Genomic DNA, 17,196 nt, shown 5'->3' with positions numbered 1-17,196 from the left:
GGCTCAGCCCTAGACTTACCTATCATAATAGCCAACGACCGGGTCTTGTTGATGGATGCTCCCCATAACTTCGCAGTTCGTTTGTCGAATCAGAGCTTAGGAAACACATGTACACCTATGTATTACCCCGCTATCCACTCCATTGTTAGCCGATGCATATGGACAGCCTGACGAGCCATCCCGCAGTAGCTCATTTCAGTTATAGAATCCTAAGCCTGTCAAGGAAGCTCTACCTAGGTATCCCGTGTCAATTGTTGGCGTGGCGGTGCTGACACCGTACTGTATTTTGTTGGAGCGCGTTTAGAAACGGCGTATAAAATCCAGACGACACTTACTTGACAAGGCGGGCCCTAGGAAAGGTGTTTCCCCTTAAATGTTTCGTCGGGAGTTGATTGTTCGTCTATGCTAAGTAGTAAGGAAGTAAAAGTTTTTGTGAGAATAATGGCGAAAGTCCCTAATGGGGACGGGACGGGCACATCACGTGTTGTTCACGTGAGCTTTCTGCCTAAGTCACCCGCCGTTCTGTTTATTCTGTATTATAATATTAAAGTTTAATCTATTAATAGTCGGGTAGGTGGAGCCCTCCAGTTACGCGTGACTATTATACACAATTATCTTAATATTTCGTTATTGGCTTAATTTGTAGCTGTTTTTAATACTACAAGTTCTAAGGCATCGGCGCGGAATAGTAATCTCATAGTACTTTACTACTAGAATTAGCTACCGAAAAGCTGAAGTATAACTACCACGTAATTATTAATTGTATATGCCATTTTAGCTATCCCAAAGTTCTGTCATAAGTACACTCCCTCAAAATCTGGCCAATTATTTAGAAGCCAATCGTGAACTCTTAAAAAATCTACAGCTTAGTAGTGCTTAAAGTCCTATTTCTGTAATGGCTGTCCCATCCCACCATACGTAATCATCTTAATGGTCTGGTACTCACCAACACCATATTTACTACCCTCTCTCCCAAACCCACTCTCTTTCACACCCCCAAATGGAGCGCCGGCATCACTGATCAACCCAGTATTCACACCCACCATCCCTACTTCCAAAGCTTCCGCAACACGGTAAATGCGTTGGATATCTCGGGAGAAGAAGTAGCCAGCAAGACCAACCTCGGTATTATTCGCAATCTTTACAACTTCATCTTCGGTGTCGAACTTGAAGAGTCCAGCGACTGGGCCGAACGTTTCTTCACTTGAAAGCGCCATGTCCGTGGTCATACCAGTGATAACGGTAGGCTGGAAGAAGTTCTCTCCGAGTTCTGGCATCTTCTGACCACCCTGGATTACCTTTCCACCCTTCTTCTCGGCATCCCGGACGTGTGCGTCGACTTTGCTTATCGCTCGATCATGGATGAGGGGGCCGTGAGTGATACCTTCTTCGTAGCCTCCTCCCACCTTAAACTCTGCCACTTTGGCAGCAAATTTCTCGGCAAAAGAATCGTAAATTCCGGATTGAATCAGTAGTCGATTGGCACAGACGCACGTCTGTCCAGAGGATCGGAATTTACTCGTAATTGCACCAGCAACAGCAGTATCCAGATCTGCGTCATCGAATACGATAAATGGGGCATTTCCACCTAGCTCGAAAGACAGCTTCTTTAATGTAGACGATGACTGTTTCATCAGAAGCTTTCCGACACCAGTGGATCCTGTGAACGACACTTTTTTGACAATAGGTGAGGTGGTGAGAACCTCGCCAACATCCAGGGTATTTTTTAACGCGCTAACTATATTAACAACACCCTTTGGGATTCCGGCACGATGAGCAAGCTCAGCAAGGGCGAGCGATGTGAAAGGAGTCTCTCCTGGAGATTTGGCTACCACTGTACAGCCAGCTGCAAGGGCAGGTCCAATTTTGCGAGTAATCATAGCAGCCGGGAAGTTCCATCTATGCGAGTTAGCTTCGTTGGCTAGTAGCTTGACTTAGATCATACGGTGTAATCAGCCCACAAACTCCAACTGGCTCTTTGATGGTGACAATCCTGTTGCCAGGGATTGAAGCCGGAATCGTATCGCCATATATTCTTGGGGCTTCTTCGCTGAACCACTCGAAGAAATTCGCAGCATATGTTGCCTCTCCCTTTGCATCTGCCAATGGCTTTCCATTCTCCCATGTTATGAGTCTAGCAATATCCTCTGAGTTTTCCACCTGGGAAACTGGTCAGCTCCGTGTAATGACATCCTCGGATTTCTATGTCCATACCATCAGGTCGTACCACTTTCTTAACATCTTTGATCGTTCGCGGCCGGTAGTCGTTCGGAAGGAGGGGAATGCGGCAGCGGCCGCGTCTATAGCTTTCTTGGTATCTTCAGCATCCATTTCGGGAGCCGTTCCAATAAGTTTTCCGGATGATGGATCTAACAGCTGTTAGTATCTGCTAATGGCGCGGCTCGTTTCTCAGCAACATACCAAAGACCTCAAAAGTCTTTCCTGACTTTGCCTTCACCCATTCTCCATTTACGTATGCAACGTCTGTCTTAAACAAAGACGGATCGTTGAGCTTTGGCACACTGTGAGGCATTGTGGAGGCAGGTCGAGATTGTATTTGAGGAATGGTAAATGTTTGGAATCGTCTTCGAAGAGCTGCTCGCGAGACTGGAGCTGCTGTTCTTAATAGAATGGCCATTATAAATAGAGATGCTTCGACCGCGGGGAAATGGTTCTTGGTGTGCTCTGTAGCGTCACCGTGCTAGTAACACCGGAGGGGAAACCATGGAATGTCGTAGTAATCAATTGGCTGATTTGTTTACTACTCCAAAAGCAAAGAGGCGAGCGAAACGAGCGAAGCGAATTGGTGTATCGTCATTGGACTGGCATACTGGGTGGGCGTAGGGAGAGTGAGAGGAGTGGGGTGATGGGCTGTTTGGAGCCTCGGGGCGATGAAGCTTTGAAGCGAGGGAAGCGAGGAACCTGGAAGCTCGAACGTCATGGTCACGTGATACTCCGGACTGAGAAAACAACTCGGCGGAGGGCAAGAATATCTCAACTTAGTTCGTAATATGATTGAGTATCTTCATTTTGTATTTGGCTTTCTCATATTTCCATACCTATTCCTATATCTTCCGACTAGGATTTCCAACAAATGCTTTCCTCTACCCCGCTTAGCACCAACCTGGGTGTTGTTGGCAGGATCGCATTCTTCGGGATACTTCTTCTTGGTATTGAGGTAAATATAATAGAACATAAGGTTCAAAAGGGGTTTACACATTTTACTGTCGCAATAACAATTAATTGGGGGCTACTGGCTACATATCGCTAGGTATGTCTCCTAATATAACAATAGGCAATGCCGTCCTTGTTGAGGTTCCTCACCTCACCCTGCACCACATTCGGATGACTTCAGCCAAATGGAAGTTGGTGATCCAACAACCATTTTTTTTCCCTTATCCGAACCACTTCTTTCATTATCGAAACCAAAACTCCACCCCTTGCATTCTAGGATGGAGTTCTCAATTTTCCATATTCCCATTCTCGCATTCCTTGCGTATTCTCTGCAGAAACTTTGCGTAGCCTACTTCCACCCTTTATCAAACGTTCCCAACGCACATTTTACCACTCCGCTCTCGCGCGCCTGGCTTCTTGTACAGAAATATAGAGGATGTGAAAATCACGCTAGACACGCTGCCCACAAGAGGCTAGGACCAATCATACGGCTTGGACCTCACGAGTTATCCATCAACTCGATTGAAGGTGTGCAAACTGTTTACAACAACAGTAGTTTTGAGAGGACCGAGTGGTTCCTGAACGCTTTTCGTGGTAGAGAGTAAGTGGGCATCTAGTATGAATAAAATAACTTAGAAGGCTGATGAATATCAAGGGCACCTTTCATGGTGTGCATGCTTCGAACTAAAGAACATGGCTCAAGAAAGCGCATGATGGCGTCGATATATATGAAAACATATATCCAAAACTCGCCAGTTATTAAATCTCTTGTCATCGACGTCTTCCAAAAGTCTTTTCGAAACGAGCTTGCGAAGTGGGCAGTTGATGCGTTGACAGTCGATGTGATGCAAGCATTCCAACCTTGTGTTACGGACTTTACAACTGGTTGGCTTTTTGGCATCAAAGCTCGAACAGATTGGCTTCACAACAAAAGCGAGGCCAATACCTTCTACAGGAATTTTGAAAGAAGCGGTGGTGCTTTCTTTTGACGAGGCGAGTTTTACGAGACTCTATCGTTGTTGTCGAAACTCGGCATTCGGGTTGACCCAAAAGAAGCAGATGATGCTCAACAGAATCTAAGGCAATGGAGTAATGAGATGTGTCAGAAGAGTCTTAAAACAGCTGACGCCAAAAATGATATATGCCAGGACGGAGGCGCGACACATAAGGCAAGTGTATGTTCAGAACTCCACACTCATCTGAGAAAAACAGAGAATCCAGAAGCGACGGCGACTTTCCTCAAAGATGAGATGCTAGATCATGTCATAGCAAACCAAATCGCAACAGCCATTGTCCTAACATACGTCACATACTCACTCTCACTCAACCCCCTCTGGCAAACAAAACTCCGTTCTGAACTCAACAATCTATCCACGCCACAGAACGAGAAGTTTCCATCCCCACGAGACCTCGACAGCCTTCCAATTCTTGATGCCATAATAACAGAGACCCTTCGTCTCTACTCGCCCAACCCAGGACCTTGGCCCCGCCACCACCCAACGAGCTCTTGCCAAATTAACGGCGGTTACACCATCCCAGCTCGCACAACAATCAGCGCATCAAGCTACACGCTCCACCGAAACGATTCTGTGTTCCCTGATCCGGAAGAGTGGAAGCCAGAAAGATGGTTGGAAGCTAGCACCGAGCAGCGAGCGGGTATGATGAAGTGGTTTTGGGCTTTTGGAAGCGGGACGAGGATGTGTATTGGTTCTAACCTTGCACTTTTGAGTGAATAGAGCTTCCCGATGTACTTGATCATTTATTGACAGTTTGACTAGGTTTAAAAGCTGTAGTGAAAGTGATTTATAGTGAGTTTGAAACTGAAATCGTAGATGGTAGTGGGATGGAACAGATGGATTCGGTTATTGCTGGTCCGGTTGGGGATAAGTTGCTGCTTAAATTTGTCAAGGTGAAATGAGCAAGGTGAAATCCTTAATTTCGGTATCTTCCCTTTATCATAAGGTTTTGATGTCCAGTGTGGAAATGAGCGAACGAGATCGTAATAAACAGCGGTCAATTGTGAATTGACCCGAAGCTATGGAAAGGAGGTCAGTCACGTGTGACATAGTATCTAGCCGACTCCTTATCCCCTTCTCTACTGCTTGGATCACAATTTACGATATTTATTGATAAGAAGGCAAATACTACAACTAAGTAATCGGCAAGCATTACATTTCTTGGTCTCACTTAAATCACATGATAAGCTTAACTAAGAGAAGCTTTACGTTCCAGGCCACATCGAGTTAGCTTCTATACCCCTTTCCCCACACCCCGCAGATGTCCTCACGATGCCAAGTCTGCTCGTTGTTTCTTCTCCTCTGCAAAACATACGACTTCTACAACACATCTCGAGCTTCATTATTTCCTAATTCGAATTACCTGTTTCAAGTATCAATGTTGCTCAGTTGCTCTTTGCGACACAGAACTTACAGCCTATGTCGTCCATTCGGCGTGGCCAATATCCCCGCCTTCCCCGAAGGGGGGAGCTTGAGGATAGTGATCTGATAGCCTGCACCCCGCACTACGCTCACTTCCCCGCCTCGTATACGCTCCGTATAAGCACCGAGATATGCTTGTAGCACCATAGTATCCTGTACTTAGTGCCGGTTGTTCACTTTACTGTGTCAATAAGCCCACGAATCGAGTGCACAAGATTACTGGTGAGTACATCATGCCGGGTGAAATGGAAGAATGCATGCAGAGATCTGCAGAGAGAGGCTCACTATATGTCATCTCAATGAACACCTATTTTCTCTATCTCTTCTTTTGAAACCGCGAATCACTTTTCTTGGTGACAACTCCTCATGATGGTTTCACGGTATTCATCAATGGCAGTCGCCAGTCTCATCTCGGCGTTCGTGGGAAGCAGCATTGCCTCTTCAATTTCGGTTGCGCAATCACCTCCAGCAGCAGCGTGTGACCCTATTCCAGAAGCTTTTGTCAGTTATTCGATTGAGTTCTCTTCCTTTCCGGAATTTGCTGGTAATTTGTTCTAGTATGGTGACTACACGCGTAGCTAAAGAGACACAGGAAATAACTCATCACCAAATGTTTTCTCTAACAATCTTTTAAATAACCTGGGCAATCTTACGGGAACCAAGCCATATATTCGCGTTGGTGGAAACACCCAGGACTATTATCTATATAATGCTAGTCTCAAAACTGCCCTGACTGGGATTGTTGTTCCATCAAGATCTCCTGATTATCCCACAACAATCTCAATTGGTCCATCTTATTTCGAGTCCTACAATACCTGGCCAGACACCAAGTTCGTACATGGATTCAACATGGGCCTGGGTGGTAATAATTCGGCAGGCTGGGAGACATTGCTTGAAACTGTTCCGTTGGCTTGCAAAGCACTCGGGAAAGAAAAGCTTCTTTGGTGGGAATATGGAAATGAACCAGATCTATTTTCTACATCGGCTCAAGGACCTGTGCGACCACCATCCTGGAATGAGGCCACTTATGTCAGTCAATGGCTGAACGGGACGCGTGCCATTAAACGTCAATTGGAAAAGTACTGCCCGGGTCTTACATCGAATTCGACATATGGGTACCTTGCCCCGTCTTTCGCCGGTTTGAATAACCATCTAAAGCCTGTCAAGGCCTTTCAATCCGGACTCGATGCAGATAAGGATATTAAAATCATTTCATCGCACAAGTAAGTTTCATTATCACTTCTTTCTACAGCGCGTTAACAACGAAAAGCTACATCGGAGGTGCTACACAGCCAGGTGTAACACTTCAAGGTACTCTTATGAACCATACCGTCACCGCCAAGTCTGTGGACGCTCAGGCACAGCTCCAGAAGAATCTGTCGTACCTCGGCCTGCCGTTCATACTTGGAGAAACGAACAGTCTGTACAACCAAGGCAAGCCGGGTCTGTCCAACGCGTTTGGTGCTGCTCTCTGGGGCATCGACTTCAATCTCTACTGCGCTTCTGTCGGTATCCGTCGTGTCCATATGCACATGGGAACGAACTACCGTTACCAAAGCTGGCAGCCTGTCCAAACAAACATTACCACTCTTGGGACTAAGCCACCATATTATGGTCACGTGGCAGTCGCTGCGATGATGGGTAATCTGAAGAAGGAGAAGACTAGAATTGCGAACATCAAACTTGATACGGATACAGAAGCTGCTTATGCCGCGTACTCCAACGACAAACTTTCCAGGGTCGCAATCATCAATCTCAGACAGTATAATTACACTGTCAACGGCACAAGTTCGGTGTTGAACCCGGTCAAAAGACCTTCACGAGAGTATACGCTCAATGTTCCGGCTGATTGTAGGGACAAAATTGGTGTTCAAAGACTATATGCGAATGGAAGTGACGCTATCTCTGGCATCTCGTGGGATGGGTTGAGCTATAATTGGGAGCTTGACAATGGAAAGCCGGTAAGGCTGCATAATGTCACTACCGGTGAGATTGTTAAAGTCAAAGATGGGACAGTGAAAGTCGCTGTGTTGGATTCGGAGGCGGTTATACTCAGTTTTCAGTGATCTGTGGTCTATGCTACAGATATATGCAATGAAAGAAGAAGCAATATTTATAGACTTATTTGTAAAACTAATCGTTCTGATATTGCTGACACCAACTAGTACGTTCTCCACAGTCTCTATGTTGCTGAGATTCAAAAACCATGCCGGTTCTACCGCTCGCTATATTTCCGAGTCCATCATTCTTCCTTGGATCGACCGGTAGCATCTCAACATCATGGATTTATTGTCGAAAAGAGTCAAGTAAGTTAAATAAATCCATCAACTGTATATTCCCCGCCTCCCAATCTATCCATACCCAACTAACAAATCCAAAACTCCAAAACAAAAGAATTCAACGCAACGTACAAATACAAAACCATCCTCCTTAGCAACCTTCCTACCTCACAATCTAATAATGCTGCATACCCCAAGCCCTATCATCCTCCTCCATCTCCGTCATCTCATCTCTCTTCTCTTTCCCAAATTTCACCTCCAGAGAGTCGTCTTCCAGGTCCAGCTTTAACTCCTTCGTACCAAGAGTATTATCGATGTTGTATTTCATCTGTGCCTTCCCCTGAAACCCGCTGCATCTACCGCCAGCATAACAGGAAATTTCTTCCCGTCGCCCGAGCTCTGAACGTTCTGCCATTTCAGCGTTGACGTCGCGGGCCTGATCAGCATGTACATTAGCGTCGAGATAGTTCACATCTCTCTTCCCTCCCTTCACCTGCGGTCCTTTTTGTGCTTTTCCACCCCCGATAGGAGCCCCACTATCTTTCTCGGCGTTACGGCGCTGGTTAGCGTGGAAATCGGCGTCGAGATAGTTCACATCTCTCTTCTCTAGCTTGGATTCAATCATAGAATTTCCCTCTGGAGTTGCAGGTGGTGGGAGCCTAATGGCAGAGCCGACCATAGCGTCGCGGGCGTGGTTAGCGTGGGTGTATGCGTCTGGATGGTTCAGGTCTCTTTTCGCAGTCTCGCTCTTCTCGATTTTGGTGTCGCGGGCGTGGTTTGCGTGGGTGTAAGCGTCAGGGTGGTTCAAGTCTCTTTTCTCGTGCTCGCTCTTCTCGACTTTAGTGTCACGGGCGTGATTTTCGTGAGTATATGCGTCAGGATGGTTCAAATCTCTCTTCTCGTTCCCATTCTCCTCGATTTTGGCGTCGCGGGCATGATTGGCGTGGGTATAAGCGTCGGGATGATTTAGGTCTCTCTTATCGTTCCCGATTTCCTGTCTGGCCATGTTCTTTTTCTCCGCATTGCCATAATCCGATTTGTCTCCCGATGCAGGTGCAGGCGCTTCTTTCACAGCTGGCTTTATCGGCGGTAGTGGACTTGCACTTGGCACAGCATTAGGTGTCACACCTCCTGTTCCTGTCGACGTCGAAGTCCCACCCGTTCCAGTCACCGTCGTCGATCCACCAGCACTCGTCGGCGGCTTTGGCATCTTTTCATACGCGTTGATCGTATTCAGCAAAAGCTGCTCCCGAATCATCTTTTTATCCAACACCATGTTTAAGAATCGCTGTAACTCCGGAGCGAGCTTTCTTATCTTTTCGCGTATATTGGTAGGCTTTTTCCACCATGGGAAAATACCTGGCCATCCCCTATTGCGCCCTGGATCTTCATGCATGATCGCACCTGGTCGACGCCTCTCCTCATCATTTCCCCAATAGTCTTTCCCTGGCTGATGCTTCGGCCTGTCCTCGGGCGCTGCTATGGGAACAGGGTTATTGGCAGAATAAGATTTGCCATCGGGAGAGCCAGTAGGGGTAGTTGAGGGAGATGGAGAGGTGATGGATGGGGTGGGCTTAGCTTGTCCATTGGTGTCGGTGTTGGAGGAGGGAATTGGGTTTGGCGACGGGGCTTGAGGGATGGCGATTGCTGAGATGATAGGAGTGAGGAGAAGGAGGAGATAGTGAGAGTGCATCTTGGTCTAGATGATGATAGAGTTTTGAAAATGAAATCTAAGAAGCAGGTGGATGACTTCTCAACCTGTGAGAAAGCGTGTGACAGCTTCCAGAGCTAGTAGTATGAAGGTAAAGTATGGAATAAAGGTAGGAAAAGTGAGTAAAAAGTGATCGTTGTGTTAAAGTGGATAAAGAATCTCTCGTATTCCGACAGTTGATCTATATACTACCCACGAAGAAGTAGGAGCCATCACGACTTCATCATAAGATCACCTAGGAAGAACACCAAGCAATTAGGAAGCCATGGTCCGCCTCACAGTTTACATCCATCAAGTCCTACATGTCAATATTGGCGGTCCCCCGCAAATACATCGTCTAATTGCCATCATGTAGGAGTCTCTTTGATCAGATAAATCGTCAAACGTACAAAACGCCATCACTGGATCTTAAAGTCGTCACTCGGACCGGATCCAGCAATGCTGAAATATTAATAACAGCAAACACAATCAGAGGCTTCGTCTAACTACTATTGTGTGGGAGTTAACCGCATGCCATAATGTGTCAAAGCATCACTGGATCTTGAACTGGCAAAGTGCATCAAATCCATTAACTTTAAAATATTAGAACCAGCAAACCCAATCCAAGATATCGTATAATAGGGATTAACGCTACACGGCAACTCGTCAAACCAACAACAATCCATCACTGGATTTCCAAGGTGTAATTTAATTGCGCTGAAACGACTTCCAGTGGGAGTGGGGCTATGGCTTAGCGAGATCGCTTAGGGGGGCGTTGGCGCTGTCTTGCAGCGTGGCTGAGGTTTGGATTGGCGTTTGTCATCACGAGTGGTGGAAGTATAAAGGTTGACGCGCATCCGAGGCTTTTGATACGGGCGGAGAGATTTTGTTGGTGTGGTCGAATAGCGATTGTTTCATGATATGGTAGCGAGTGTACTCGGTGAATCCAACTTTTTGGCTTGGATGATGTATAAGAGCTTTGCTGGATGCAAGAACCTGAACTTCAAAACAATGTACTCAATAATATGATCGGTGGTCCCCAAATTCGCTCCCGCTCGTAGTTGAACTTGGAAGCCATTGAAATGTTTCAGTCGTACGCCCGTTGAATTTTGCCGAACAATGTTTTATTTTACACATCATCGAACTAGAAATTGAAAAATTTGACCGCTACAAGCCCTAATAGTCGTTCTATAAATCTGGTAATTTAGTAGAAATCTAGTGCCCATTATTTAGTTTACATTGCATCAGTTTTTCCGATCCATTTTGAAAAAGCTCAACGAAAAGATACGATTCCATTGCACGCTTTTTTCCACGAATCTTTCAATCGTTGCTATTGACCACCCAGCACTGACGGATTGCCAGTCTAACGGACGCCTTATTGGACACAACGGCCATGCTCCGCCCAAACCGCCACAATACTTAATCCAGTTAAAAATACAACATTGTCTCGACAAAACAGATTTAATATGGCTCTTGGAGAGGGAGAGTTGGAAATCGCTTCTCTAACAATGTCATAATGAACGGTTCTCCCGTCAGTCTTGCAATGTAATGGTGGTGCATCGCATTTCACCTTCGTCCTTTTTCTTAAAAAATTTCAAGTATTCACAATTGGCCAAGATCTTTGCAATGGCACATTATCACTATTCCAGTTTGGGAAAGCAATTCGGCGGCTGAGCATCACAACAGTCAACTTGCATACACACAAAATTCCCATCTCCTCCACACGTAGCGGCGTTTCAAACAAAATTGCCAGGGCTTGCGGCTCTGAGAAAACCGCTGGAGGGCGCAAACGATTGGTTTAGATCCGAGTGTCAGCGCGGACCATATTTCACCCATTTTCCATCCTTCCCGTGCGCCATGCAGGAACAAGAAAGCCAAAACGTGGAGATCGAGGGGAAACGCTCTTCAATACTTGGAACTAGGAAAACGTTTTCCCTGGACCTGCAGGATAATAAGATTTGTGCAACCATAAGCTAATGTTATTATTGCTGGAATTTATAGGTTGCTTATTTTCGTCGCTGCAACTTTCAGCCGCATTAGATGCATACTTCAGGGGGTGTTAGTGGGAAGGATACGTGAAAGTTCAGCTATTAAATGAGGACCGTTTCTCTTGGTTCTGTTTGCTTTGTTGTAGAATTGAAGGTTACTGCTGTTTTCAAGTCACTCGTTGGTCCAACTATACATTCGTTTAGCCAGAAAACTTCAACTGCAACAAAATGCTTTCTCTTCAAAGCCTGGCCATTCTTGGCATCTTTCTATCGGCTGTTAATGCAGGAGAAGTACTATCGAAAAGGGAACCTCTGCTAGAAGGGCGACAAACAATCTGTCGAACCCCAGGCTGGGTGCCTGACTGCCCCGGTAAGCTGAGCAAGATTCCATTATCAAAGATTGAATGTATTAACAAGTCTCTTAGGACTTTTCTCTTGCGTTCCCCCAGGAGGTATCTGCTGCGACGATGGCATAACCTACGTAGAAGCTCCAGAAACTTGCCCTGACGGAACCCAAGCAATCACCACAGCACGAACCGGGTCTGCAGCGCCAGCGCCGACAACCATCCCAACAACTATTACAACTCCACCGGCGTCGACTCAGACATTTGCTGCCAACTATGTTTACTTCACATATGAGATCACTTGGTATTATTACTACTACTGTACGTAACGTACATTATCTACTCTGTCTTTAATGATAGATCAGTTCATCAATTGAATCGGCGATAACTGACTTGACAATCACAGACTACACATACATCCAATTCTCCACCGCCCTCACATCCTCCCAAGTAACTACCATCACGACAGTCAGCGTACAAGCAACCGACTCCGCACAAGCAACTCTGCTTTTGAGCTCCTTGAGCGCAACTCTAGCGTTCCCTACACCCACGCAAACCGCAACAGCTGTGAGTGGTGTCGCTCCAGTAATAACGCCTATTAGCACTGGCACCACTACACCTGCAAGGAATGCAACTTCGGCTGTGCCCACCTCTACGCCGGTGCAGTTCACCGGTGGTGCTAGCTTTGGGGCTAGTAATAGTGGCTTGTGGGTCATGACTGCTTTAATGGTCCTGCCGGGCTTTTTAATGATGTGGCTTTGAATGGAATCGGTAGTTTCACCGTCCGTGGACTCATGTTGGGGAGAGTCTGTGAAGGAAAGTAATTAGGTGAAAGGGGGCTGTTCTAATAAATATGATCGCTTGCTTGTAATCAATGTCCTCAATGTAAATCACCATCTAATACACATGATTAGAATCAGAGAATACGTTGTTGAAAACCAAGTATTATCACTATGTCAAAAGTGCGCAAATGTTTTACAGTGGGTGGACGCAAGTCTACGCACACCCCTCAAATCCCACCAAATAAGCACAAAACACCCCCTTTTGAGATAGATATTACAACTACGAAAATGGTACAAATTACTATTCCTTAAATATATAGAATGAGAACTACTTAAACTTATATATATTTAAATTTAAGCTTATTTTACTAATAAAAGCGACCGATGTACAAAGATATATACCTAGGTACTGACCTATGTTATTTCGCTTATTTTACTATAGTAAATCCGATATTTTTCTGTAGCTACCTTTTGAATAGATTTTACTAGAGAAAAGCATAGGATATTTACAGTTCTAAAGAGACAGAATTAATGAATTAGTAATAAATAACTCTCATTATAAGTTTTAGGTATAACGAAAGAGGTTATATATACAATAAGTTATAGGTCAAATATGTGAGTTTTGGTGTAAATCATGGGCTGTGCGTAGACTTGCGTCCACCCGCTGTAAGTAAATAGCTCGTGCGAGCTCCTCAACTACGATAAAGGTAAGCTCATTTATCCTAGGAAAATAATCTTACTTCTATCCGAAATACAAGCCATTCAAGCGTTGTCAAACCTGGCAATGTCTCAATTCGCCATCCATAATTGATATTCGAATGCGAAACAATGGCAACTTCCTTGAGGATCTAACCAAAGGAACTCTCACCCTACCTAGATACTCATACCCCACAAAATTTTTCTACTATGTTTCTATCACTGCTGACCAAACACACATAGAAAAAACTGACCTTGCTTATATTCGAACCACCATGTTTTGCCACCAAATTACACCGTACCCGGGCCGAATCAAAAACAGCCCGAAGTCAAAACCACGACGTAAATTTCATCTCAGAAGCTACTTCCATGATTCAGATATATTCGTCAAATTACAAAATGAATGTACATTCAGTCCTTCATACTCTTCCTGACTCTACACCCCAAATTTGTTCACTTACTTCCGGACTTGGCATGTAGCTGTCACTAGTTTCCTCCAGTCCAAAGCTTTGGGCCTGGCATTTTGTAGTCCTGTTTTTCATGTTAGCTGTTGTTTTGACCAATCTCATCATGGATGAATACATACACTAGTGTTGTATCTCGGTTCAGCAGGTTGCCATCCCATCGCCCAGTCAGCAATCACGATTCCAGGATCTATCACTTCATTAGCAAACTTGAACTTTAAGACACACGACTTTCACTTACCAGACGCCTTATAAGCCCCCGGAAACGCAACCAACACCTCAGCCGCTGGCAACTTATCCCCCTCACCCGTAACCATAAGCTGTGCACAATTCGGATAAAACTGCGCCGGATTCGCCGCCGTCATAATGATCTCATGTCTAATAAGATACGCTCCCTTCTTCAATCTCTTCGGCAAATTAAAAGACCATCCCTCTGGATACGCAGGGTAGTGATAGCCTTCCCCATCGTATCCCGCATACCCGTTGATCTCTGATTGCCACCAAGCACTGTTTAGAGTCATGTCCTTCTCTCCTGGACGCATCCCGGCTTCCGCGATCTTGAACCAGATCGCGCCTTCGGGCTTGTAGTTTGCGCAAGAGTCCCCAGGACAGCGTGCGAGGTATGCGAGCATAGGACCATGGCTGTGGCGCCAGCTGAGGCCGACGTAGGGGAATATTCCGCCCTCGGGACTGGTCCAGTGTGCGGTGATGTTACCGCCCGCTGGGACGGTGGCGTGGAAGTCGGGGGCGTTGGAGATGGCGTTGTAGTTGCAGGTCATGTTTGAGGACTCGACGTCTTCGACTGGGTACCAGTAGTAAGGACGCTGGATACTTGGGGTGGTAAGATCTGGAATGTCTGCATCGCCAGCGCCGTTGGTGGTCATGTCGCTGAGATGGTAGGGGTTTCTAGTGGTGTTAGCTTAAGAACATCTTGTGATTGAGGAGTAATTACGAGATGTAGTCTTTTCCATCAATTGTGTAGCTCAAAATTCCACCATGTGCCAGAGCACTACCAGCGAAGGCTAGCACCGAAGTTATATCTTGAAACTTCATTTTGATAATTTGTTGCTTGGTTGCAGTTCGATCACGACACCAACCCACTTTCTTATAGATCTACGATTTCTGATTTCACGTACATATTTCGTATCGTGACCTGGTAATATGCGGGAATTACCTTCTGGTGGGGTACATTGATTGTGCATTTTGAGGACTGGGAAAATAGCCTGTTGTGACGAGTGTGGCCCTCAAATGATACTTCTGCTGGCAGAATACCCAACTTAGCCAGATTTGGAATCAAGATCCCTGAGTTTTACTCCTCGAGGAAGGAATTGAGAAGATCTCCCGACTTGTTGAACTATCATTTGCACAACATTTTGCAGTTATTGGACGAAAAGTCATGGGAAGACGTGCGTCGAGGGAGAAAAAATGTTTTATCGCTAAAGCAGCGGACTGGGATACGAAGTGATTATCCCAAGAGATCAACTACCGAACGTGTTTTTGTCACATCATATTCTGGGAGAAGAAGAATGTTGTTCGTGAGTGGATGAAGTCTAAGTACATTCAGCCACTTGAGAAGTGCTGTGACACCTCATGCACGCATCTGTCAGACTCGTGGCTGCCACACTACAATTAAGCTTATAACACTAAAATCATGCTACGCTAGTAGTGGTAAGTACAGCTTACTCACTGGAATATGCTGTAAACATTATTTGAAGTTTCTGTACCTAACTTTGGAGCATAAGTGTATTGTGAATAGACGCGACGAGTAACTGAATAAAATGAGATGTTTCGAAGATCGACTGTTGTCTTGCGCAGCAGTCAAAGACAGGTATTTGATCGTCTTTTGAGTATAAGTATTTAATCGATTTGGTGGCGTTACACAGTCTTGTAATTACCAAGACGAAGTCTGATGAAATGTGATTTGTAACACCATAGAAGAGTGCGACGTACGTACCATTTTTCAGAGACTGTATGCGAAATGTGTATTCAAGTGTTAAAAAGACACAACATGTATACATCCGACCGCTCTAACACTTTTCTACAGTTACCTTATTACTGATTCAAAGCTTCGAAGCTATTCTATCACTACGCATGCACATAAGGCTGTCACCCAAATACGGTAAAATTATCCTTTTAGAAAAAAATAGAAACCTTAGACATTACTATAAGGGCAACATCGTCGCGTTTCTAGAAACTTGTGGCGGTACCCTGTAGAGTGCCAAGCGATGAATTCCCAAGCCTTCTCAAAAACAGCCAGCACATGGTCTGTTGCAACTGTGTTCAGATTTACTTCATTTTTTCAAAAGACACTTGTCGCATGGGCTCTACAAATGCGTACGGTACGGATGAGATCAAGAGAGTAATTCGTCTTCAAGTCACGGCAAAAAGTTTGGTAATTACTGAGCCTACGTTACAGGCAGTTGCTTAACACGGATGAATAAAAGATGTATGGACAGTGGATAATTATTTTGACCTCCATGAAACCATTTGGAGCGCCACCCAAATTTTGATGTCCTTGACTAATCAAAACCTTTTCAACTCGCAACGACTCCAGTGTTTCCCATCCATGATTTAGCCTTTCTAGTTTCGTAGTCTCCACCGAATACATTAACCAGCGGAGTTTGAACGCCGAACCAGGTTTGAACGCCGAATATTATCCCAAATTCACATCAACCATCTATGAATATAACTGGGATAACTTTATAATCCTCAATACCGGATACCTCCAATGTTAGGTTGATTTGCGACTAGTAAAGTGTTCCCAAAAACCAGTAATCTCTCTTTTTGTTGCAGTATACACTGTTGATTTCCATTTCCTTTCTCTGATTGAGGTTATGCCTTTGAGGTTATGCTACTAAAGTGGTCATTCATTACTACAAAAAAATCAAGCTGGTATAAAAAGCACGTTATAACTTCTTGAACCCATTTGTCTTATTCCATTGTTCCAAACTTCACTTTTGTTTCTCGTGCAAGGTCTAGCATACACGCGATAGGTCGGTGTCATGACTTTATGGGCGGGCAAATCATACTTACTGTAAAGCCTTCTAACTCGCAGAGCTCGAAACATGTTGCCCTTCTGTTCTGATTAAACCCCTAGAACTCTGTCTAACAACTGTTTTAGTTTCAACACGAGTGATTAGATTCACAAGTCGTTTCCTGGAAATTGCAGGAATGGAAGTACAGACTTCATTTGATCATATTGTACCTCCCTACCCTTCATTTCTCGTTACCCTACAGAATTTCGCCCTTTCTGCCACTATCAGACTTACTTCCCCCGCAAAATCCCGCCCCACAAACATCTTCCTCCCCTCCCCTCATGCAGTAACCCAGGCACCTACCCA

The 17,196-nt window shown here is 45.1% G+C and overlaps 6 protein-coding genes across 6 annotated transcripts; 3 read left to right on the top strand and 3 right to left on the bottom strand.

The window, feature by feature from the left end:
* Nucleotides 1-884: 884 nt before the first annotated feature.
* Nucleotides 885-2,638, bottom strand: GLAREA_04277 (ALDH-like protein; the record flags this gene model as incomplete). The annotated part of the gene is made up of 4 exons (XM_008086654.1): nucleotides 885-1,899; nucleotides 1,946-2,160; nucleotides 2,215-2,369; nucleotides 2,422-2,638. 4 exons carry the CDS (start codon nucleotides 2,636-2,638, stop codon nucleotides 885-887), a joined length of 1,602 nt encoding a protein of 533 aa, XP_008084845.1.
* An 814-nt stretch (nucleotides 2,639-3,452) lies between these two features.
* Nucleotides 3,453-5,092, top strand: GLAREA_04276 (Cytochrome P450; the record flags this gene model as incomplete). The annotated part of the gene is made up of 4 exons (XM_008086653.1): nucleotides 3,453-3,775; nucleotides 3,830-4,149; nucleotides 4,231-4,902; nucleotides 4,953-5,092. 4 exons carry the CDS (start codon nucleotides 3,453-3,455, stop codon nucleotides 5,090-5,092), a joined length of 1,455 nt encoding a protein of 484 aa, XP_008084844.1.
* Nucleotides 5,093-6,002: 910 nt separating this feature from the next.
* GLAREA_04275 ((Trans)glycosidase) lies at nucleotides 6,003-7,678 on the top strand (the record flags this gene model as incomplete). The annotated part of the gene is made up of 3 exons (XM_008086652.1): nucleotides 6,003-6,156; nucleotides 6,205-6,835; nucleotides 6,883-7,678. The coding sequence occupies 3 exons, from the start codon at nucleotides 6,003-6,005 to the stop codon at nucleotides 7,676-7,678; spliced, it is 1,581 nt and encodes a 526-aa protein (XP_008084843.1).
* Nucleotides 7,679-8,066: 388 nt separating this feature from the next.
* Nucleotides 8,067-9,584, bottom strand: GLAREA_04274 (uncharacterized protein; the record flags this gene model as incomplete). Its single annotated transcript, XM_008086651.1, has 1 exon — nucleotides 8,067-9,584. The coding sequence occupies one exon, from the start codon at nucleotides 9,582-9,584 to the stop codon at nucleotides 8,067-8,069; it is 1,518 nt and encodes a 505-aa protein (XP_008084842.1).
* A 2,213-nt stretch (nucleotides 9,585-11,797) lies between these two features.
* On the top strand, nucleotides 11,798-12,675 carry GLAREA_04273 (uncharacterized protein; the record flags this gene model as incomplete). Its single annotated transcript, XM_008086650.1, has 3 exons — nucleotides 11,798-11,939; nucleotides 11,995-12,234; nucleotides 12,320-12,675. The coding sequence occupies 3 exons, from the start codon at nucleotides 11,798-11,800 to the stop codon at nucleotides 12,673-12,675; spliced, it is 738 nt and encodes a 245-aa protein (XP_008084841.1).
* Nucleotides 12,676-13,877: 1,202 nt separating this feature from the next.
* GLAREA_04272 (uncharacterized protein) lies at nucleotides 13,878-14,908 on the bottom strand (the record flags this gene model as incomplete). Its single annotated transcript, XM_008086649.1, has 4 exons — nucleotides 13,878-13,922; nucleotides 13,978-14,045; nucleotides 14,097-14,761; nucleotides 14,808-14,908. The coding sequence occupies 4 exons, from the start codon at nucleotides 14,906-14,908 to the stop codon at nucleotides 13,878-13,880; spliced, it is 879 nt and encodes a 292-aa protein (XP_008084840.1).
* Nucleotides 14,909-17,196: the final 2,288 nt, after the last annotated feature.

This window comes from Glarea lozoyensis, assembly GCF_000409485.1.
Source record: "Glarea lozoyensis ATCC 20868 chromosome Unknown GLAREA5, whole genome shotgun sequence".
NCBI lineage: Eukaryota > Fungi > Ascomycota > Leotiomycetes > Helotiales > Helotiaceae > Glarea > Glarea lozoyensis.
This window is presented reverse-complemented; position numbering and strand designations above follow the sequence as displayed.